Source organism: Neofelis nebulosa, chromosome 2 (genome assembly GCF_028018385.1).
Source record: "Neofelis nebulosa isolate mNeoNeb1 chromosome 2, mNeoNeb1.pri, whole genome shotgun sequence".
Taxonomy (NCBI): domain Eukaryota; kingdom Metazoa; phylum Chordata; class Mammalia; order Carnivora; family Felidae; genus Neofelis; species Neofelis nebulosa.
This window is the reverse complement of record NC_080783.1, coordinates 164,313,757-164,330,681: the sequence shown is the minus strand read 5'-3', so window position 1 is coordinate 164,330,681 and position 16,925 is coordinate 164,313,757. Positions and strand designations below refer to the sequence as shown.

Here is a 16,925-nt window from a genome sequence, read left to right as displayed (position 1 = left end):
AGAATGTTGTCTTTTATCCTTAGACTTGTTACCTCATGGTTACACAACATCTGCTGCCACTCTAGACATCACATTCTTATCCAATCACAAGAGAAAGAGGAATAAAGGGACTGGGGTTGGGGGGGGGGGGTGGATTCCCGTGCCCCTACCTCTCTCTTTTAAGTTAAGGAGGAAATTTTTTTTCAAAATCTCCCTCAGCAATCAATCCAGAATTTCTCCTCCTCCTCTTCCTGTTTTAGTGGCCAAAATAGAGTCATGAGTTCATGTCCTAACTTCAAAGGAGGTGTGCCTAGGGACTATCTGGCTTTTCAGTCTCTGATGCAAAGTGGATACTGCTGCAAGGAAGAAGAGGGAGGAAAATGGCAGTTGTCTGGGAACAGTTGCCAGCCTTGGCTGATTATTTCAAAGGCTTTTATCTTCTTTTTTTTTTTTCTCTCTCTCTCTTTTAATGTTTATTTATTTTTGAGAGAGAGAGAACACAAGCAGGGGAGGGGCAGATAGAGAAGGAGACACAGAATCCGAAGCAGGCTCCAGGCTCTGAGCTGTCAGCATAAAGTCCTATGCAAGGCTGGAACTCACGAACCTTGAGATCATGACCTGAGCTGATGTTGGACACTCAACCAACTGAGCCACCCAGGCATCCCAAAGTTTTTTTGTTCTGAAGTTCAAATCTTCTGGCACCTTAGGAACAGGATTGCATCCATCCATATTATACTTCAATTAGGGTATCAATAATCTAAGGCCAAATCTATGTAAAAGTACATGAATTAGTATTTGGAAAGCCCAGTGTAACCAGTGATAAAGTTTTCTATGAAGTATAGCCAGGAAACGATGAGCCTGAATCAAGTTCATGTGTGTGTGTGTCTGTGTGTCTGTGTGTGTGTGTCTGTGTGTGCACGAGTGCATGTTAAAAGAATCTCTTGGTAAAGGAACTTGTTGTTAGTGTTCCCTGCTCAGTTATCTATAGGAGTTTTAAAACAGCTTAAACCTGCCTATTTTTTCAGTAGCATTCAAAATATCTCCATAACCTCATAATGTAGGTTGCAATATGTGGTAATGAAAATGAGCATCTTCGTAGCTGATTCTGTTCTTAATAACATTTTGATCAGACTGCTGCCGTGCAAGCCACAAGTGTCAGTTCCAGCAGGTAGCCATACACAGAGACAATTGTCATAGTTCCTGATTATATGGCACCATTCCCCTATGAAGAGCTCAAAAAGCCTTACAAGTATAATTACATCTTTGCTGCATTGTCATGAGTTAGGAATGCACAATAATTTTGGCCAGTGGGAAAATTCATGTAAAGAGTGAATGAATGATTAGTTCTGGTTATAAACCCAAGTAGACTGTAGAAAATGGAATGAAATGCAGGCTTCTTCTCTAAGGAGACTATTCATTAAAAGGAACAGTGTGGGGTTGCCTAGGTGGCTCAGTTGGTTAAGTGTCCGGCTCTTGGTTTCGGCTCAGGTCGTGATCTCATGGCTTCGTGGGTTTGAGTCCCGCATCAGGCTCTGCACTGGCAGCATGGAGGCTGCCTGGGATTCTCTCTCCCCTCTTTCTCTACCCCCTCACCCTCTGCTTATGTTCTGTCTCTCTCAAAATAAATAAATTAAAACTTAAAAAAAAAAAAGGGAGCAGTACAGAATTTGTCCTGTAGCCAGTGCTGTCCTTATGGTTCCGTTTTTCACTTTACTTCATTGGACAAGTATACCTTACTGTATGAACTAGAAGTATTCTTTTAGATTATTTGTTTTTAATTTCTTTTAATGTTTGTTTATTTTTGAGAGACAAAGGGAGACAGAGTGCGAGCAGGAGAGGGGCACAGAGAGAGGGAGACACAGAATCCGAAGCAGGCTCCAGGCTCTGAGCTGTCAGCACAGAGCCTGACACGGAGCTTGAACTCACAAACAGTGAGATCATGACCTGAGGCGAAGTTGGACGCTTAACCAACTGAGCCACCCAGGCGTCCCTGTGAACTAGGAGTATTCTTGAGAGACTACTTGAGAGTTTATTTCTTCATACAGAATGTTTCTTTCATGTTCTGCCCTGAAGTAGAGATAAATGATTACAAGAAAGAGAATTTTTCCTGTAAGACATCATAAAATCAACATAAACCTTTAAACGTTGAATGTTTAAAAGGAAAATTTATTTCCAAAGGAAATACTCAAAATATGTGACAACTTGATGTAAATTATATATCTTAAATGTTTATTCTAATAACTTAAATACTGCAGGGAAGAATATCTTAATTGAGAAACATTAATAAACTTGTCTAAAAAATTGTCTTCCCAATATTCTTTGACAAAGTAATAGATGTTTAGTTTGGCTACATATCCATCTGGAAGATTCCAGGAAGCCAGTTTAGCATTTTGTTTTTCTTGTTCTTAGGGGGAAGTTGAATTGAAAAGATGAAGAATAAAAAATTGTAGCTGTGACATGGGTTTAAAATATAGTAATAATCAAGGGAGAATTTTTATTAAAATATTTGATCAAAGAAGTTATGCTGTATCTGCCATCAGACACTATATTTTAATTTTTCCTGGTTTGTAAAGATAATAAGTTTATCTTTCTTCAAAATAAGTTGTACCAGTAGTTCCATTTTTAAAGAATGTCGAGTCTTGGGCCTTCTAGTGTTTACTGCTTACACTGTAAAGAATGATTTTTTTTCAAAAATTTATAATATGAACGTCATTTGAAAAATTATTAACGAGAAGAACATGAAAATGTGGCAAACTTGGCAAGTCCAAATTATAAAATACTTATGTTCATTAAAACATAAGACACAAATTAAGAAAAGTGGAAAGGTAATATTTTCTTTCCCTAAGTCTCAATAAGAGAGAAATATCGGACATTGACAACTGAGAGTTTCCCTTTCCTTGTGCCATGAATAGCCACTAATTAGAGAGTGTTTGAGCACATTTGAAAGACAAGTTAAAAGCTGGAATGCATAAACCAAGGCCAAAAATTGGCAGAATCCTGCGAGAGTCAGCAATCCTAAGTTACTACACTGGGAATTTATGAGGAAACATGAATTCTGCCAACTTTATGTGGCTTCAGGGATAATTGTACATTTAAATAAAGTTTCTGCATCTGATAAAAAGAAAACCATACATTGTATGCAGATGCACCAAGATATTGCATCATTTTCCATCATTGTTCCCATTGGAATCTTATTCCAGATTTGCAACTGAAAATTCTATAAAGTAATAGCATGCTAGTAAGGACTCAAATTTCATAAACACAATCAAAATGACGGTATTAAGAACAAATGTCCCTGGATTTCAGTAGCTTGTACCCTAAAAAATGAGAATTTCAAACAGTTAATTAATATAAATAGCTATCTAGTGGAAATTCCCTAATAATGTTCTCAGTTCTTAATTTATCTATCATATCTATATTCAAGGTTTTGAAAACTTAAATATTTTTAGGGACCAGACTTAAATCACAAACCCATAAAGCCATCTAGATGTGAGATTTTAAGGAGTGATGTAGACTAGGAGTTGGGAAACTATAGCTTATGATCCAAATCTGGCATCCCTGGGTTTTTTTGTAAATAAAGCTTTCCTGAAACAAAGCCATGTCCATGTGTTAACATATCATTTGTGGCTACTCTTGCACTACAATAGCAGAATTGAGTTGTTGAGTCAGAGATCCTATGAGCCACAGAGTCTGAAACACTTCCAACCTGGCCCTTTGCAGATAAAGTTTGCTGGCCCCTGGCATAGACTATGGTGAGCTATAGAGCACATGCTTTTCATAAAAGCATTCACATTTAAGCAATGATCAATCCAAACATTTCAGGCCAGAAGTAGATGACTGGCCCGTGCTGGGAAAAGAATGAGTCTACCATTCTTAACCTTGTTATTAACTTTCTGTGTGACCTTGAATAAGTCACAATTCCCTCTAGTAAGAAGTGAGCATTTCCTTTTACTGAGGTTGTGGTGCATAAGGTCAAATGGCAAAAAACAGCATGGTCTTTCAGGAAAATGTGAAAGGTCAGAGAACTACATCCAAAACAGTCATAAATGCAAGGAGAATCTAAAGTCAGTATTGAGAGCTGAGATGCAGAGCCTAAAAGGTCAGAAATTCAAGCAGACAAATGAGGGTGATCTGATCGAATTTAAATATTCAAATAAAGTGTTCGAATATGCCTAGGCCTATGTTTTCATGGACAAGAACTCGGTTTCCTCATCTGCAAAAAGTTTTCCAAAGTGTGCTCCTAGTCTGAGAAACGTCCTATAGGAAAGAAAAAGTAAATGTCCCTTGGTCACAAAGACAAGAAAAAAGTCTAATTTAGTTTCATCTGTTAGAGAATCAAAATGAACATTTATATATTTTACCTGAGAAATACTGCCAATAAGAAGTAAAACTTTACCTATTTGCAGATGAAATGATATTATATATAGAAAACTCTAAAAACTCCAAAAAAACTACTAGAATTGATGAATGATTTCAGGAAGGTCACAGGATACAAAATATACAGAAATCTTTGCATTTCTATGCACCAGTAATGAAGTAGCAGAAAGAGAAATTAATAAAACAATCCCATTTACCAATCCCATTGCACCAAAATAATAAAATACTTAGAAATAAACAATCAAGGAGGTGAAAGATCTGTACTCTGAAAACTGTAAAATATTAGTGGAATAAATTAAAGATGACAGAGACAAATAGAAAGATATTCCATGCTCATGGATTGGAAGAACCAATATTGTTAAAATGTCCATAATACCCGAAGTAATCTATAGATTTAAAGCAATCCCTATCAAAATACCAATAGCATTTTTCATAGAACTGGAACAAATGATCTTAAAATTTGTAAGGAACCACAAAAGACCTTGAATAGCCAGAGCAATCTTAAAAAAGAAGAACAAAACTGGAGATACTGGTGAAATAAATCAGTCAGAGAAAGAAAAATACTGTATGATTTCACTCATATGTGGAATTCAAGAAACAAAACACAGAAAAAAAAGAGGCAAATACAAAAAATAGACTTTTAATATAGAGAACAAACTGTTACCACAGGAAAGGTGTGTGCGTGTGTGTGTGTGTGTGTGTGTGTGGGGGGGGGGTGATGGTTGAAATAGGTGAAGGAGATTAAGAGTACACTTATCCTGGGACACCCAGGTGCCTTAAGTTGGTTAAGCATCTGACTTTGGCCTAGGTCATGACCTCAAGGTGTGTGAGTTCAAGCCCTGCACTGGGCCTGCTGCTGTTAGCACAGAGCCTGCTTCAGATCCTCTGTCCCCTTCTCTCTCTGCCCCACCCCTGCTGGTTCTCTCACTTTCTCTTTCCCTCTCTCTCTGTCTCTCAAAATAAATAAATAAATAAACTGAAAAAAAAAGTGCTCTTATCCTGTTAAGCACTGAGTAATGTATAGAATTGTTGATATTGTACAACTGAAACTAATATAAAACTGTATATTAATTACCCTGGAATTATTAAAAAAAAAAAAACTTGGAGGTATCACAGTCCCAGATTTCAAGATATACTGCCTTTAGCATTTTTAGCAAGCTTTGCCAAAATGCACTGGCCATCTGAAATCTTTTTTAAATTATGCCATACCTATAAATCCTTAAGAATACTTTAGGAAACTCTGACCTAGAAAATCTCTGAAGTTATTTCCAACTCTTAAAACCTCCCCTATTTTAATAGCTAAATCTTACAGAATGTTTACCATTTATCAGGCACTATTTATGTGCTTTACCTAAATTAACTATTTTAATCACACAACTCTATGAAGTACAGATTATTATTATCATCCCACTTACAAATAAGAACATTGAGGTGCAAATATGTGCTTTAATTTGTTCAAAATCAAACAGCTGGGGTGTGTGGGTGGCTCAGTCAGTTAACTGTCTGACTCTTGATTTCGACTCCGGTAATGATCTCACGGTTCATGAATTCAAGCCCCACATTGGGCTCTGCACTGACTTGGCAGAGCCTGCTTGGGATTCTCTCACTCCCTCTCTCTCTGTCTCTCTCTCTCTCTCTCTCTCTCTCAATAAATAAATAAAGGTTTTTAAAAAATTAAAAAAAAAATCAAACAGCTAGTGAGTGGTAGAATAGGGATTCAGACTCATGTAGTCTGAATGTTGTGGCCAAAGCACAGGAAAAGGTGAGATACAATTAGTTAAAAAAAAATAGTATCTCAATCTCACTGGGAACAAAAAGTAGACATAGCATGTAAGAGGAATAAGGCTCTGGAGGGGAGATTTGGGGTCCATGCCCTCAACTACTCCACATTCATAGTTTTGTTGTTATGTTTCAGATATTCAAAAGAGTCAAAAACCTAACTTAAATATGTCACAGAATATTTCTTTTAATATTTGAATTTTTTAAAAACCTATTATTGGAAATATCATTAAGTCAACTTAACACAAGATTTAGATATACAGAGACTAGTGAACCTCAGACTTACCTGCTTTTATCATAATACATAGTTCATAATAAATGAGCTAATGTATATTCATTACAGTATTCATTAAAACAGCCCTATCAGGATATCTCCTTGGCAACTGCTAATTAATTGTAGCTGCTTCCTTGGCAACTGTTAATTAATTGTAGATACCTGATAAAAATTGAGTGGTTTGTCTTTGTAAATATTCTAGATGCAAACTTCTCACTGATAAAGAATCGTTCATTCATGCACGGGTGAATGTCTTCATTAAACAACACTGACTGAAAACCTATTTACACTGTGAACAGGACTAACAACTTACTTGCTCTCATGGGGTGTTAGTCTAGCATGGGAAAAATAATTAGTAAGCAAAGGAAAATGATTTTAATTTTCAGTATTAAACATTTGATGAAATAAAATATTTAATTAAATAATAAATATTTCCAGTGTTAAGTGTTAAGAATTAAGAATAAAATGAAACACAAGAACATATAAGGTGAAGGTGCAAAGGAAGTTTTATTTTGAGTAATGGAGATGGACTATATGAGGAGAAAATGTTATCAGCAGAGTTGAGGAAAAGCAGCCAGCTATTGGAAGATATAGGGGAAGAATATTACAGTCAAGAGAAACAGCAATGATAAAAGTTACAATCATAGAAATACTACACACTTATACAATTTTTACGTATATAATATGACCATAGGTTGGTAAACATTATTTAATACAACCAATTACTATGGAACTTGCACCATCAAATTACTAGACAAACTTACAAATGAATCTAAATAATCAGCAAGATACTTGGTTCAGGCAGATGAAGATCAAATTGTCAGCATTACTGGTAGAAAATGTGGCCCAAATCTGTGACCAGGTCCTAATATTTGCTCCCTGACCTATGGTGGTGATCATGTCTTCAAGGCCAGCCATTTGTAAGGGGAAATCACACCAGTTGGATTTCCCTGTGGGGATGGAGAGATAGGCCCCAAACCCACATATGCTTACCATACATAAGGAGCATGGTCAAATGAGTGCATCCCTCAAGCAGGTTGGCATGAACTGCATAAGGACGGCCCACATGGGAACCCACTGGTGGAGTAAGGACATAAACAAATGGAGATAAAATGCTCACCCTCCTACTAATCAGTAAAGAGAGGAGATAAAGGTCTGAAGTATTCCTCTATCAAGGTATATCTCACCTAGAGATAATTTCCACTCCCCATCCCCACTTTGCATCCCCAACCAGGGGATAATTGACAACGTGTGGAGATATTTTGGTTATGAAGACTGCAGAGAGTGCTTCTGTTATGCGGCTAAACATCCCACAGTGTACAAGATAGCTGTATCCCAGCTATATTGTAGGACAATAGGGTTTCCTGCAACAAACTACAATGGGGATTTTTAGTTTCTTCACTTGGGACCAAAATCTTTCACATCTTTCACAGACACATGTTAAAATTTTGGACTTAAGCTACAATCTCAGAAGAACCTCAGCTTTAGATGTACTCTTTCTGTATTTTCATTGCTTCTTTTCATATATGTAAATATTGCAAGGTTCTCCAAAACCCAACTGAAATGTCACCTCTTCTTAAAGTTTTCCCTAATTACTAAACTGTTAGATGTTCCTTCTTCTGAATTCCAATGGCAATGTATACATATGTTTACCTTGGCACTTACCACCCTGGGAAGTAATTACTCTTTTAAAGGTCATTCCCATTTAGAAAATAAGTCTTTCCGAGTAAAGACTGTGTAAGATGTGCTAAACATTCAACAATGCCACAGTAGGCTCCTATCAAAGAATTTATTTGTCCAAAATGTCATTAGTGCCAAGTTGAGAAACCCTGAATCCCAGAAATCTTTGTAACTCCACAGGAATCTTGGTAACTCCAATGCCCACATGGTGCCTGCCATAAAAAGTGCAAACTAAGTGAATGAATGAGTACTCACGAAGAACACTACTAACACAAAATACCATGGATTCTATTTTATTTTTCTCATAAAGTCTTACTTGTTTCTATCCTGATGAAATTTAAAACCTATTACATACATTCAGCTAAAAGGAACATTTTGTGGACAATTGACAGAACGATTATAGTTTAACAACTAGCACCTGAACAAGAAAAGCAGTGGGCTGTGTTATGAACCGTCCAAAATCTTGTGGGTAAAGGCAGTTAATTTTAAAGGTGTAAAAATGTAAGAAATAATATTAAATGACATCTTCAAAAAACACAAATAAGAATGTAATAATTTTAAAGTTATAAAATGTAAGAAATCATATTAGAAAGACAACTTGAAAACAGAAGAATGTAATGACAGAAGGAAACTTTGGTGACAGTAATTAAACTTTAATGGAAAGGACGATCATAAAAATAAAATGGATAAAATTAAGACAAAATAAATGCTATTTTTAAAGTATCAGAACTTAAATAAGCTTCAGGAAACATTCAGAAAACCTCATGGGAAAACCTTTTTTTTTATTGTTCCAGAACAAGCAAAAGAAAAAATATTGCCCATTCAGAAGAATGGCAAAGGAATGGTAGGAAGCTATGTTATATATTTAAAATATGATTTCTAGGTATGAATTTATGAACCAGGGGTTTCAGAAGCAGTAGCCCAAGACTAGGATGGGAAGAGAAAAATGCTTAGAGATGACATAGAGGCTAGCTATCCCCTCACGAAAGCAATCAAACTTAAACTACACTGAATACACATAAGAGATAATAGTTTCTTTATACATTTTCTTGGTCAGCCCACATCTAGAGAATAGTGTTCATTTCTGAGTATCACCTGGCCCTCAAAGATAAGAAATGTTTTGGGTTCTGTGGTCCATATGATCTCTGTCACACCTACTCAATTCCACTGTTGGGGTGAAAAATAGCCATAGATAATATGTTAACAAATGGGCATGGCTGTGCTCCAATAAAGCTTTACTTACAAAAGCAGAGTTGCCAGATATGGACCTGGCCCTGCTTTGGAAGAGAAACATTGATAATCAGAGTATTTGGGGGCCTGGAAATCCTAACATACAAGGATTGATTTAAAGTGTCACTAATATTCAGGGGCACCTGGGTGGCTCATCAGTTAAGTGTCTGACTCTTGATTTCAACTCAGGTCATGATTTCATGGTTCTTGAGCTAGAGCCCCACGTTGGGCTTTGTGCTGACAGTGCAGACCCTGCTTGGGAATCTCTCTCTCCCTCACTCTCTGCCCCTCCAAGCATGTGTGTTCTCTCTCTCTCTCTCTCTCTCTCTCTCAAAATAAATAAATTAATTTTTAAAACTTAAAAAAAAAAGTCAGTAATATTTAGCCTAGAAAAAAGATACATCCTAGAATTAATAAAACTTGCCTTAGGACACTCGGGTATAAAGACCTCCCCATTTCTTCATTTAATACAATTAATTTTGTCTTGGTTCTCCACCACTAAGCCTGGGAAAAATACTTATTCTCAGGGTTATGTGATGATTTCCTTGGGGATCAGTGAGAACTATGGAGTTCACAGAATCCAGAAAATTGTGCAAAGGCCTTTGGTCTTAGGCTCATGGTAGTTTTCACTAAAATATTTGTTGCCCAAGGCTACACCATGCTGAAGTCAAATACATGTGGCTCTGCTACTCATGTGATTATTTCTCATTCATTTGCCACATCTGGCCACTTGGCCCTTCACCTTGGCTCTCAAGGCTTTGGTGCTCATCATTTACTTATTGGGCTTTTGGTGGAGCAACAAGATTTGCCAGAATTCACCATTCCTCAATATTCCCAGGCTCAGAAGAAAATCTAACTCTTTTTTCATGGGGTCCAGCCACTACCATCCCCTTTCCTAGAAACACCTATTCAGTGGTATAGATTTGGCAAGAGGGGAGGCAGATGTTCTTACAATGCTGGCCACAGTTTCACAACTTTCTTTGGACTGATGGAGGTCCCGCACAGACCCCTCTGGACATCTTGAAACATATTTTAAGATCTAAGGGGAAAAAGGAGGCATATGCTTGTGAGAAACGGACAATTCAAGAAAGCAAGTGGGGGGTGTCTGGGTGGCTTAGTCGGTTAAGCGTCTGACTTCAGCTCAGGTGGTGATCTCACAGTTCGTGAGTTCGAGCCCCGTATCGGGGTCTGTGCTGAAGAGCCTGGAGCCTGCTTCGGGTTCTGTGTTTCCCTCTCTCTGTTCCCTTCCACATTCTCTGTCTCTCTCTCTCAAAAAATAAATAAACATTAAAAAAATAAAAAAGAAAGCAAATGGTATGTGAGTTTAAAAAGGGGGATAATTTTCAGGTGGAATAGACAAAAAACATCACTTATTTATTTTTCAAATTTTTATTTCCAGTCAAGACCTTTTACCTGAGCTCCAGTCTCTCTCCCTGTCTCTCTCTCTCTCTCCCCTCCTTCCTCTCTCTCACACACACATGCATACACACACGTAATACTTTTCTCTAATTCCATTCTAATATTCCCACACTGGTATTCAATCCAGAAACTATTTTAAATTCCTTCCTCTCCTTTACCTCCCACACCCAATCAGTCATCATCATCACCAAGTCATTTCTTCACCAGAGCATCTCTCATTGCCCACTCTATTATCCATACTGCCTTTGTCTTATTTCTGACCCCGTTACATCGTACCTGCATTTTAGAGCAGTCTTATGGGCCTCTTTACTAGCATATCCTCTCCCCAATTCTCTCACTGTTCCAAGCTGCCAAAGTGAGCTTTCTAAAATACAAATCTGATCTAAATCCTAAAGGCTTCCATCTCCTTTAGGCTAAAACTCAAACTCCCTGATTTGATATGGATGAGCTTATAATACGGCCCTTGCTTACGTATTATTTCTTGTTTTGTACCAATTTTCTCATTTCTTATTATTTCTTATTATTTTTATGAACCTGCCATTCCTTGAAATGGGCCATGATCTCTTTCAACCCACCCCTTTGACATTTCTTCCAAAAAAGACCATATCCTCTGACTCTATAGTCTGATCAATGCTCCAGAATGAAATGTCAGTCAGGCCTTTTACTCCCAACACTGAGAGAGTACTTCTCCCTGTGCTCTTTAGAAACTTACACATATATTTTCTATGACATTTACTTCACTGGTAAACATTGTCCACTGTCTTAGCTATACATCTCAAGATTATGAACTACTTGGCAATATGAACATAGCTTTCATATTGATAACCCTAAAACTTGAGAGATAATAGGAAATCAATATATTTATGTTATTCAATAAGTAATATTTAGACGTGTATAGGTATGACATATTGAATGGGGGGGGGGGAAGAGCATTAGCAAAGGCTTAAAACATAAAACTAATCTTCCCAGAGTGACCACTAATCTTCACGTTGTTAAATCAAGTGATCAGTTCTCAGACCTAGCAGCAGTTTTTGCCACAATTTGTCATTTCCATCACCTTGAAACACTTTCTTTACTTGACTTGCACGTCTTTATACTTTTTTTTTCCTATTGTCCTTGTCACTTCTCAGGCTGTTTTGTTGGTTCTTCCTCATGTCATCTTAGACTTATTCTCTTCTCATCTCCACTCAGTCCCTTAATGATCTCATGTTCTCAAGATCTGATGCTGTCTCTTTGCTAACCGTGCTTAAATTATCTCTCTTTCCTGGACTTCTCTAAACTCTAGGCTTGTGTATATAACTGCCTGTTTTACATCTCTAGTTGGCTTTACAATAGAAATTTCAAATTTGACATCTTTTTTTTTCCCTTCAACTTTATTGTGGTATAATAGACAAATAAAATGTAAGACATTCAGAGTATATAGTGATTATTTGATGTGCATTATGAAGGGAGTCCTCCCTATCTGGTTAATTAACACATCCATCACCTCAAATATTTACCTTTTTTGAAGGGGTGGGTGGGTGAGTTGGTGGGGTTAAGAACATTTAAAACCAAATCTCTGAACTACCTAAAACCCTGTTCTACCCTGTCTTCCTTACCCACCAATTATAACTTCACCCTTGTAGTTGCTCAGACCAAAACACACTTGTAGTTACATTTGACTCTACATTCTCTTGCTCCTCATAGATATTTCAGCAACAAGACATTTGACTCTAATCTTAAATATGTTCAGCAGCCAACCACTTCTCACCGCCTTCACTACCACCACCCTGGTCCAAAACTGCCATTTCTTCTCATTTGGTTTGTTCCACTAGCCTCCTACTTGATCTCCTGGCTTCTACCTTTGTCCTTCTCAGTCTGTTTACAAGCCTGCCATCACAAATAGCCTTTTAAAATAAGTCACGTCAGTCACACTCTGGATCAAAACCTTTTACTGACTCTCCATCTTACACAGAATCAAAGCCTACATCTTACATTGGGCTATAAGCCCTCAGATTAACTTCTCATTATCATCTCTTTACATCCTTTCTCCCTCACTCTGCTTCAGATACATGGTCTCTTAGGATGTCTTCAAGCAAGCAACATGTCCCTGCTTTAGGGTCCATGCACTAGCATGCTCCTTCATTTCCTTTAAGCGTCGTTCAAATTTCATTTTCTGGTAAGACCTTATCTGGATCTCCCTATTAAAAATTGCAATCCCCCTATGTCTATTCTTCGTACTACCTCCTCTGCTGAAGTTTTCTACATAGCACTTATAACCTTCTAATATATTATTATATTTTACTTAATCATTTTACTTATTGTAATTCTCCCCCCACTACAATGTAAAGTGCCTTTGGACAAGAGTTTTTGTCCCTTTTATTCACTATTGTACTCCAGACCCAAGAAGATTGTCTGGTGCATCATCTTTCAATAACACCTGCTGAATGAAAACGGGTACATGCATTTTTGCATTTCTGAGTTCCTGACAGTGTCTGGATTACAGTAGTATTTTAATGTTCAAAAAATGCTATGAGATAATTACTGTAGCCATTTTAAAGATAAAGGAACTAAAATTTCTGAGATTTAAGCCAATGAAGCGTCTAGAATTTCTGTATAGTCATGATTTAAGGACAGCATTCTGGTTAGTGGGAAGATAAAAACTTGGAACTCAGAAAAATGTGATCTTTTCTTATACCGTATACTGTACTTGAGAATGGCTTAAGAAATGCTGACTGCATGTGTCATGGGCTAGGATACTTCTGACCTTTGGCACCTACTCTACCCAAGGTTTTACCATTGCCGTTTCATAGGGTGGTGCCAGAATCCCAGACAATATCTTCAGGAGACAATGAATACAACAGTCTGTAACAGAAATTCACTTAGCAAAGTCGATAATGAATACTGATGATGAAATTGTGGCCATTTTGTGGGGTATTAGAATGCTTTGCTCAGAATCGTGTTTACTCATTGGTTCCTAAACCTGTGGTGATTCTTAAAAATATATTTGTTGTGGACGTGCTAGTCTAGACATTAAACAAGCTTCCCAGATTTATGTTAAACAGCCAGCTCTGTATTCCCAACAATAATGGGCATTTGGAAATATGATAAGCAGGTGACAGTTTGCATACATTGTTTTATATTTACAGTTTGCTTCTCTCTATAAAATACCCCAATTTCTGTGCACTATAAAACCAGGTAAATCTGACAGAGGGTGGGTAGAATGTCTTTTGGAGCAATGTGTCACAGACTGTCTCACAATAGTATTTTTCTCTATCTGTTATAGGTCAATGCACAAACTGGCCCAGTTGGAAAGACTTGACCTAGGCAATAATGAATTCAGTGAGCTGGTAAGCGAATGCATTTTCTCAACTTGATAAATGCACCCCAGGAGATTATTTATTTTGCTCTGTCTCTGTAACTGAAGGTATTAAATTATCCAACTGCACATTTGCATTTGCTAAATATAACAACAAAATGGAATCCAGGAAATAAAGTGATTGTTTGACTGTATAGAACACCACAGACTACCGGATAATATTAGATGCGCTAAAAAGAGAGAGAGAGAGGAATAGGTAAACAGATGCAAATTGACAATTTCGAGCACCAGTTATGTAGCAGGCACCAAGTTCAGCGTGTCACTTATGTTATCTCACTTAACCCTTATTTGTTATGTTGCCATGTTAACTTTATGGAAATGAGCTCAAAGTGGTCACCAGCTTGCACAGCTTTTATGTAATTGAACAAGAATTAAAGCAAGACTTGATTAACTCAAAGCTCATACCTTGAAGACTTCTTCCTTTAGGGATGCTTAGTGGAGAGGAGTGGTTAAAATCCTTCTATTTCTAATTGTACTGAGAGCGTCTTTCTAATGAATACTATCACAATCTCACTGCCACCAAAACTGAAAGAAATTCTGACTTCTCCTTTCAGGACTTAAGTTTTCTTTAAAATTTGCCTGAAGACCAGAATCTCAAATGCAAATTAGAAAGCACATACTCCTTTATAAGCAGACTCTTTTTAATTCAGAAGTCTCCACTTGAACATCTTCAAGTTTCAAAAATGCAATTCATCTGAAATGTATTTTAACTATTTTTAAATTAAAACATGTAATTAAGTAATCAACTATTCTCTCCCAGCTGTGTTGCTAGCAATGTGACCTTGTGCAAATCACTTCACCTCTCTAAGACTCTTTTTCATTTTCTACAAAATGGAAATTAAAATGGCTCCTCCCTTGCAGGGCTTATGTGAAAATTAAATGAGATAATGCATGGGAAAAAGGGATTCTCAGTAAATGCCAGTTTACAGGGTGTGATTTGCACTGCATCTTGAATGTGCAAAGAAATTAGCTTGTTTAGCTTTGACCATAACTAATCTGGCCATTATCCCAGCCTCTATCAGCTGTTCACTGAGGGTAAAAGCTGACTTTCATTCTTCTGCAATTAAAAGTTTCATCTGATTTAAGAAGTTACAAGATTCCTTTGGGCTGTGGTCATCTTCCTCGCATAAAAATTCTTTCTGTTGTGTGTCCTCTCACCTTCCCCAGCTTCTCTTCATAACATGGATCTTGGGTATGTGCAAAGGCTACATGTCTTTCTGACCTGAGGGAAAGGGACTCTCTGGTCTCAGGCTGTTTTTCAGAAGTGTCCTGCCAGACATGCTGGCCTCGGGGCTGATGACCCTGCCCCTTGTGTTAAAGCTAGAGTTCTGAAGCCATAGTCAATTTTTTAGGCTCAGGCAATACTCCTTTTGAGCACTGGCCATTTCTCCCTTGTTTGCATTGCTACCACTCAGCTCTCATTGGCTGTAGATATATTAGTCTCTGCCCTGTCTTCCCTCCAGTATTAGGCTTGGCCGTCCATCCCCTATTTCTTTTGTGAAGATACCTCACCAGCTTTAATACTAGTATTAAGAGCGTACAGGCTCTGAGAGTCCACTTCATGTGCAAACTGAGAGAGCCTCTGTAAAAAGTAAACTTCAGAGCCTCCTTCTGCCTGCTACATTGCACCACCAAGTTTGCTTTGTTTGGGATACCCTCAACTTTGTGATAGGACAGCTTGCAAAGTGACCTCAACACAAATATTAGAGCAAAATGACCCAGTACATAATCTAATGTACCCCAGGCTTTTCTAAAGTAGATACTTACTAATAATGTAGGAAGAGAGATTGGTAAGGGTGGTGAATAGCAGTGACAAAACTATTTTATACTGGGAGTTTAAAAATCAGTTGTTAAGAAGTTACAATCTGCCCATGCTTCCATGAAGAGATGTAGCATGGCCTACTAGTTGAAAGAATATGAACCATGGATTCAGACAACTGAAGTTTCACTCTCATTTCCATCACTGGCTAGTTGGGTACCTTTGAGTCTATATAGCTCACTCTCTATCCTTGGTGTCCTCTTCAATAAAATAAGGGCATCAAAGGCATCCATTTCACAGGCTTTTGGGAAAAGTTCTATGCAGGAGAATCTATAATAAGCATTCAATATATGTTTCTATGAATTTTGATTCTGTCAAGTGTATCATTTTGCAAGCCTTTCACATGGATAGTTTAGGAATCAATGTGTTACTATAAATATTTGGACCAACAAACATGAATAAGATAGGTTTACTTTTTTGAAAGTAGACATAGTAAAAGTACACTTAGAAACATATTGTAACTTATGCTTCATGGTATCTAAGAAATCATCACTTGAGCAGAAACATTTTTTTTTATTTTGAACTCCCAATCTTCCGTGTTAGTCACAAAACAAATCTCTCTAAAAAAATTTCTTTTGCATTTGTTTTAAGACCCTTTATTTATTGATAATACTCAGTTACTTGGCAGAGGGAGGAAGAGATGGGAGTGTAATTATGGAACTTCACATCTCTTATGTCATTAACTTTTAATCAAATGTCTGACTTTTATTAGTCAGATGTGTGGGACTAGCTGTTATTTCTCTGAATGTAACAACTTTTAATGAGCAAATAAGAGAATTTGCTTTGATAAGAGGCCTCTAGGTGCAATGTCATGTGCAGGCAAGGGGATAAATTCCATTCTGTAGCTAGGCATTGTCATGTAGGAGATTACTGTTCGAGAATTCATTTGTGTGGCATGGTAAAGAGACAGATATGGAGAGAAGATGATAATAAGTAAAACAAACAAACAAACAAAAAAAAAACTTACAATGTGAAAGTCTAATAAAAAGAACAGAAGCTTGCTTGTTTGA

General features: G+C 37.2%; 1 protein-coding gene across 10 annotated transcripts in view; it reads left to right on the top strand.

Moving 5' to 3' along the window:
* Positions 1-16,925, top strand: part of LRRC7 (leucine rich repeat containing 7) — a 560,700-nt gene that overhangs the window by 338,529 nt on the left and 205,246 nt on the right. For all 10 annotated transcript variants that reach the window (XR_009258064.1, XR_009258063.1, XM_058717001.1 and 7 more), the window contains one exon: positions 14,004-14,067. Coding sequence is in view for 8 of the 10 variants with exons in the window: in XM_058717001.1 (XP_058572984.1) it covers positions 14,004-14,067 (64 nt within the window). In the remaining 2 variants the exon portion in view is untranslated. The remainder of the gene's footprint in view (positions 1-14,003; positions 14,068-16,925) is intronic.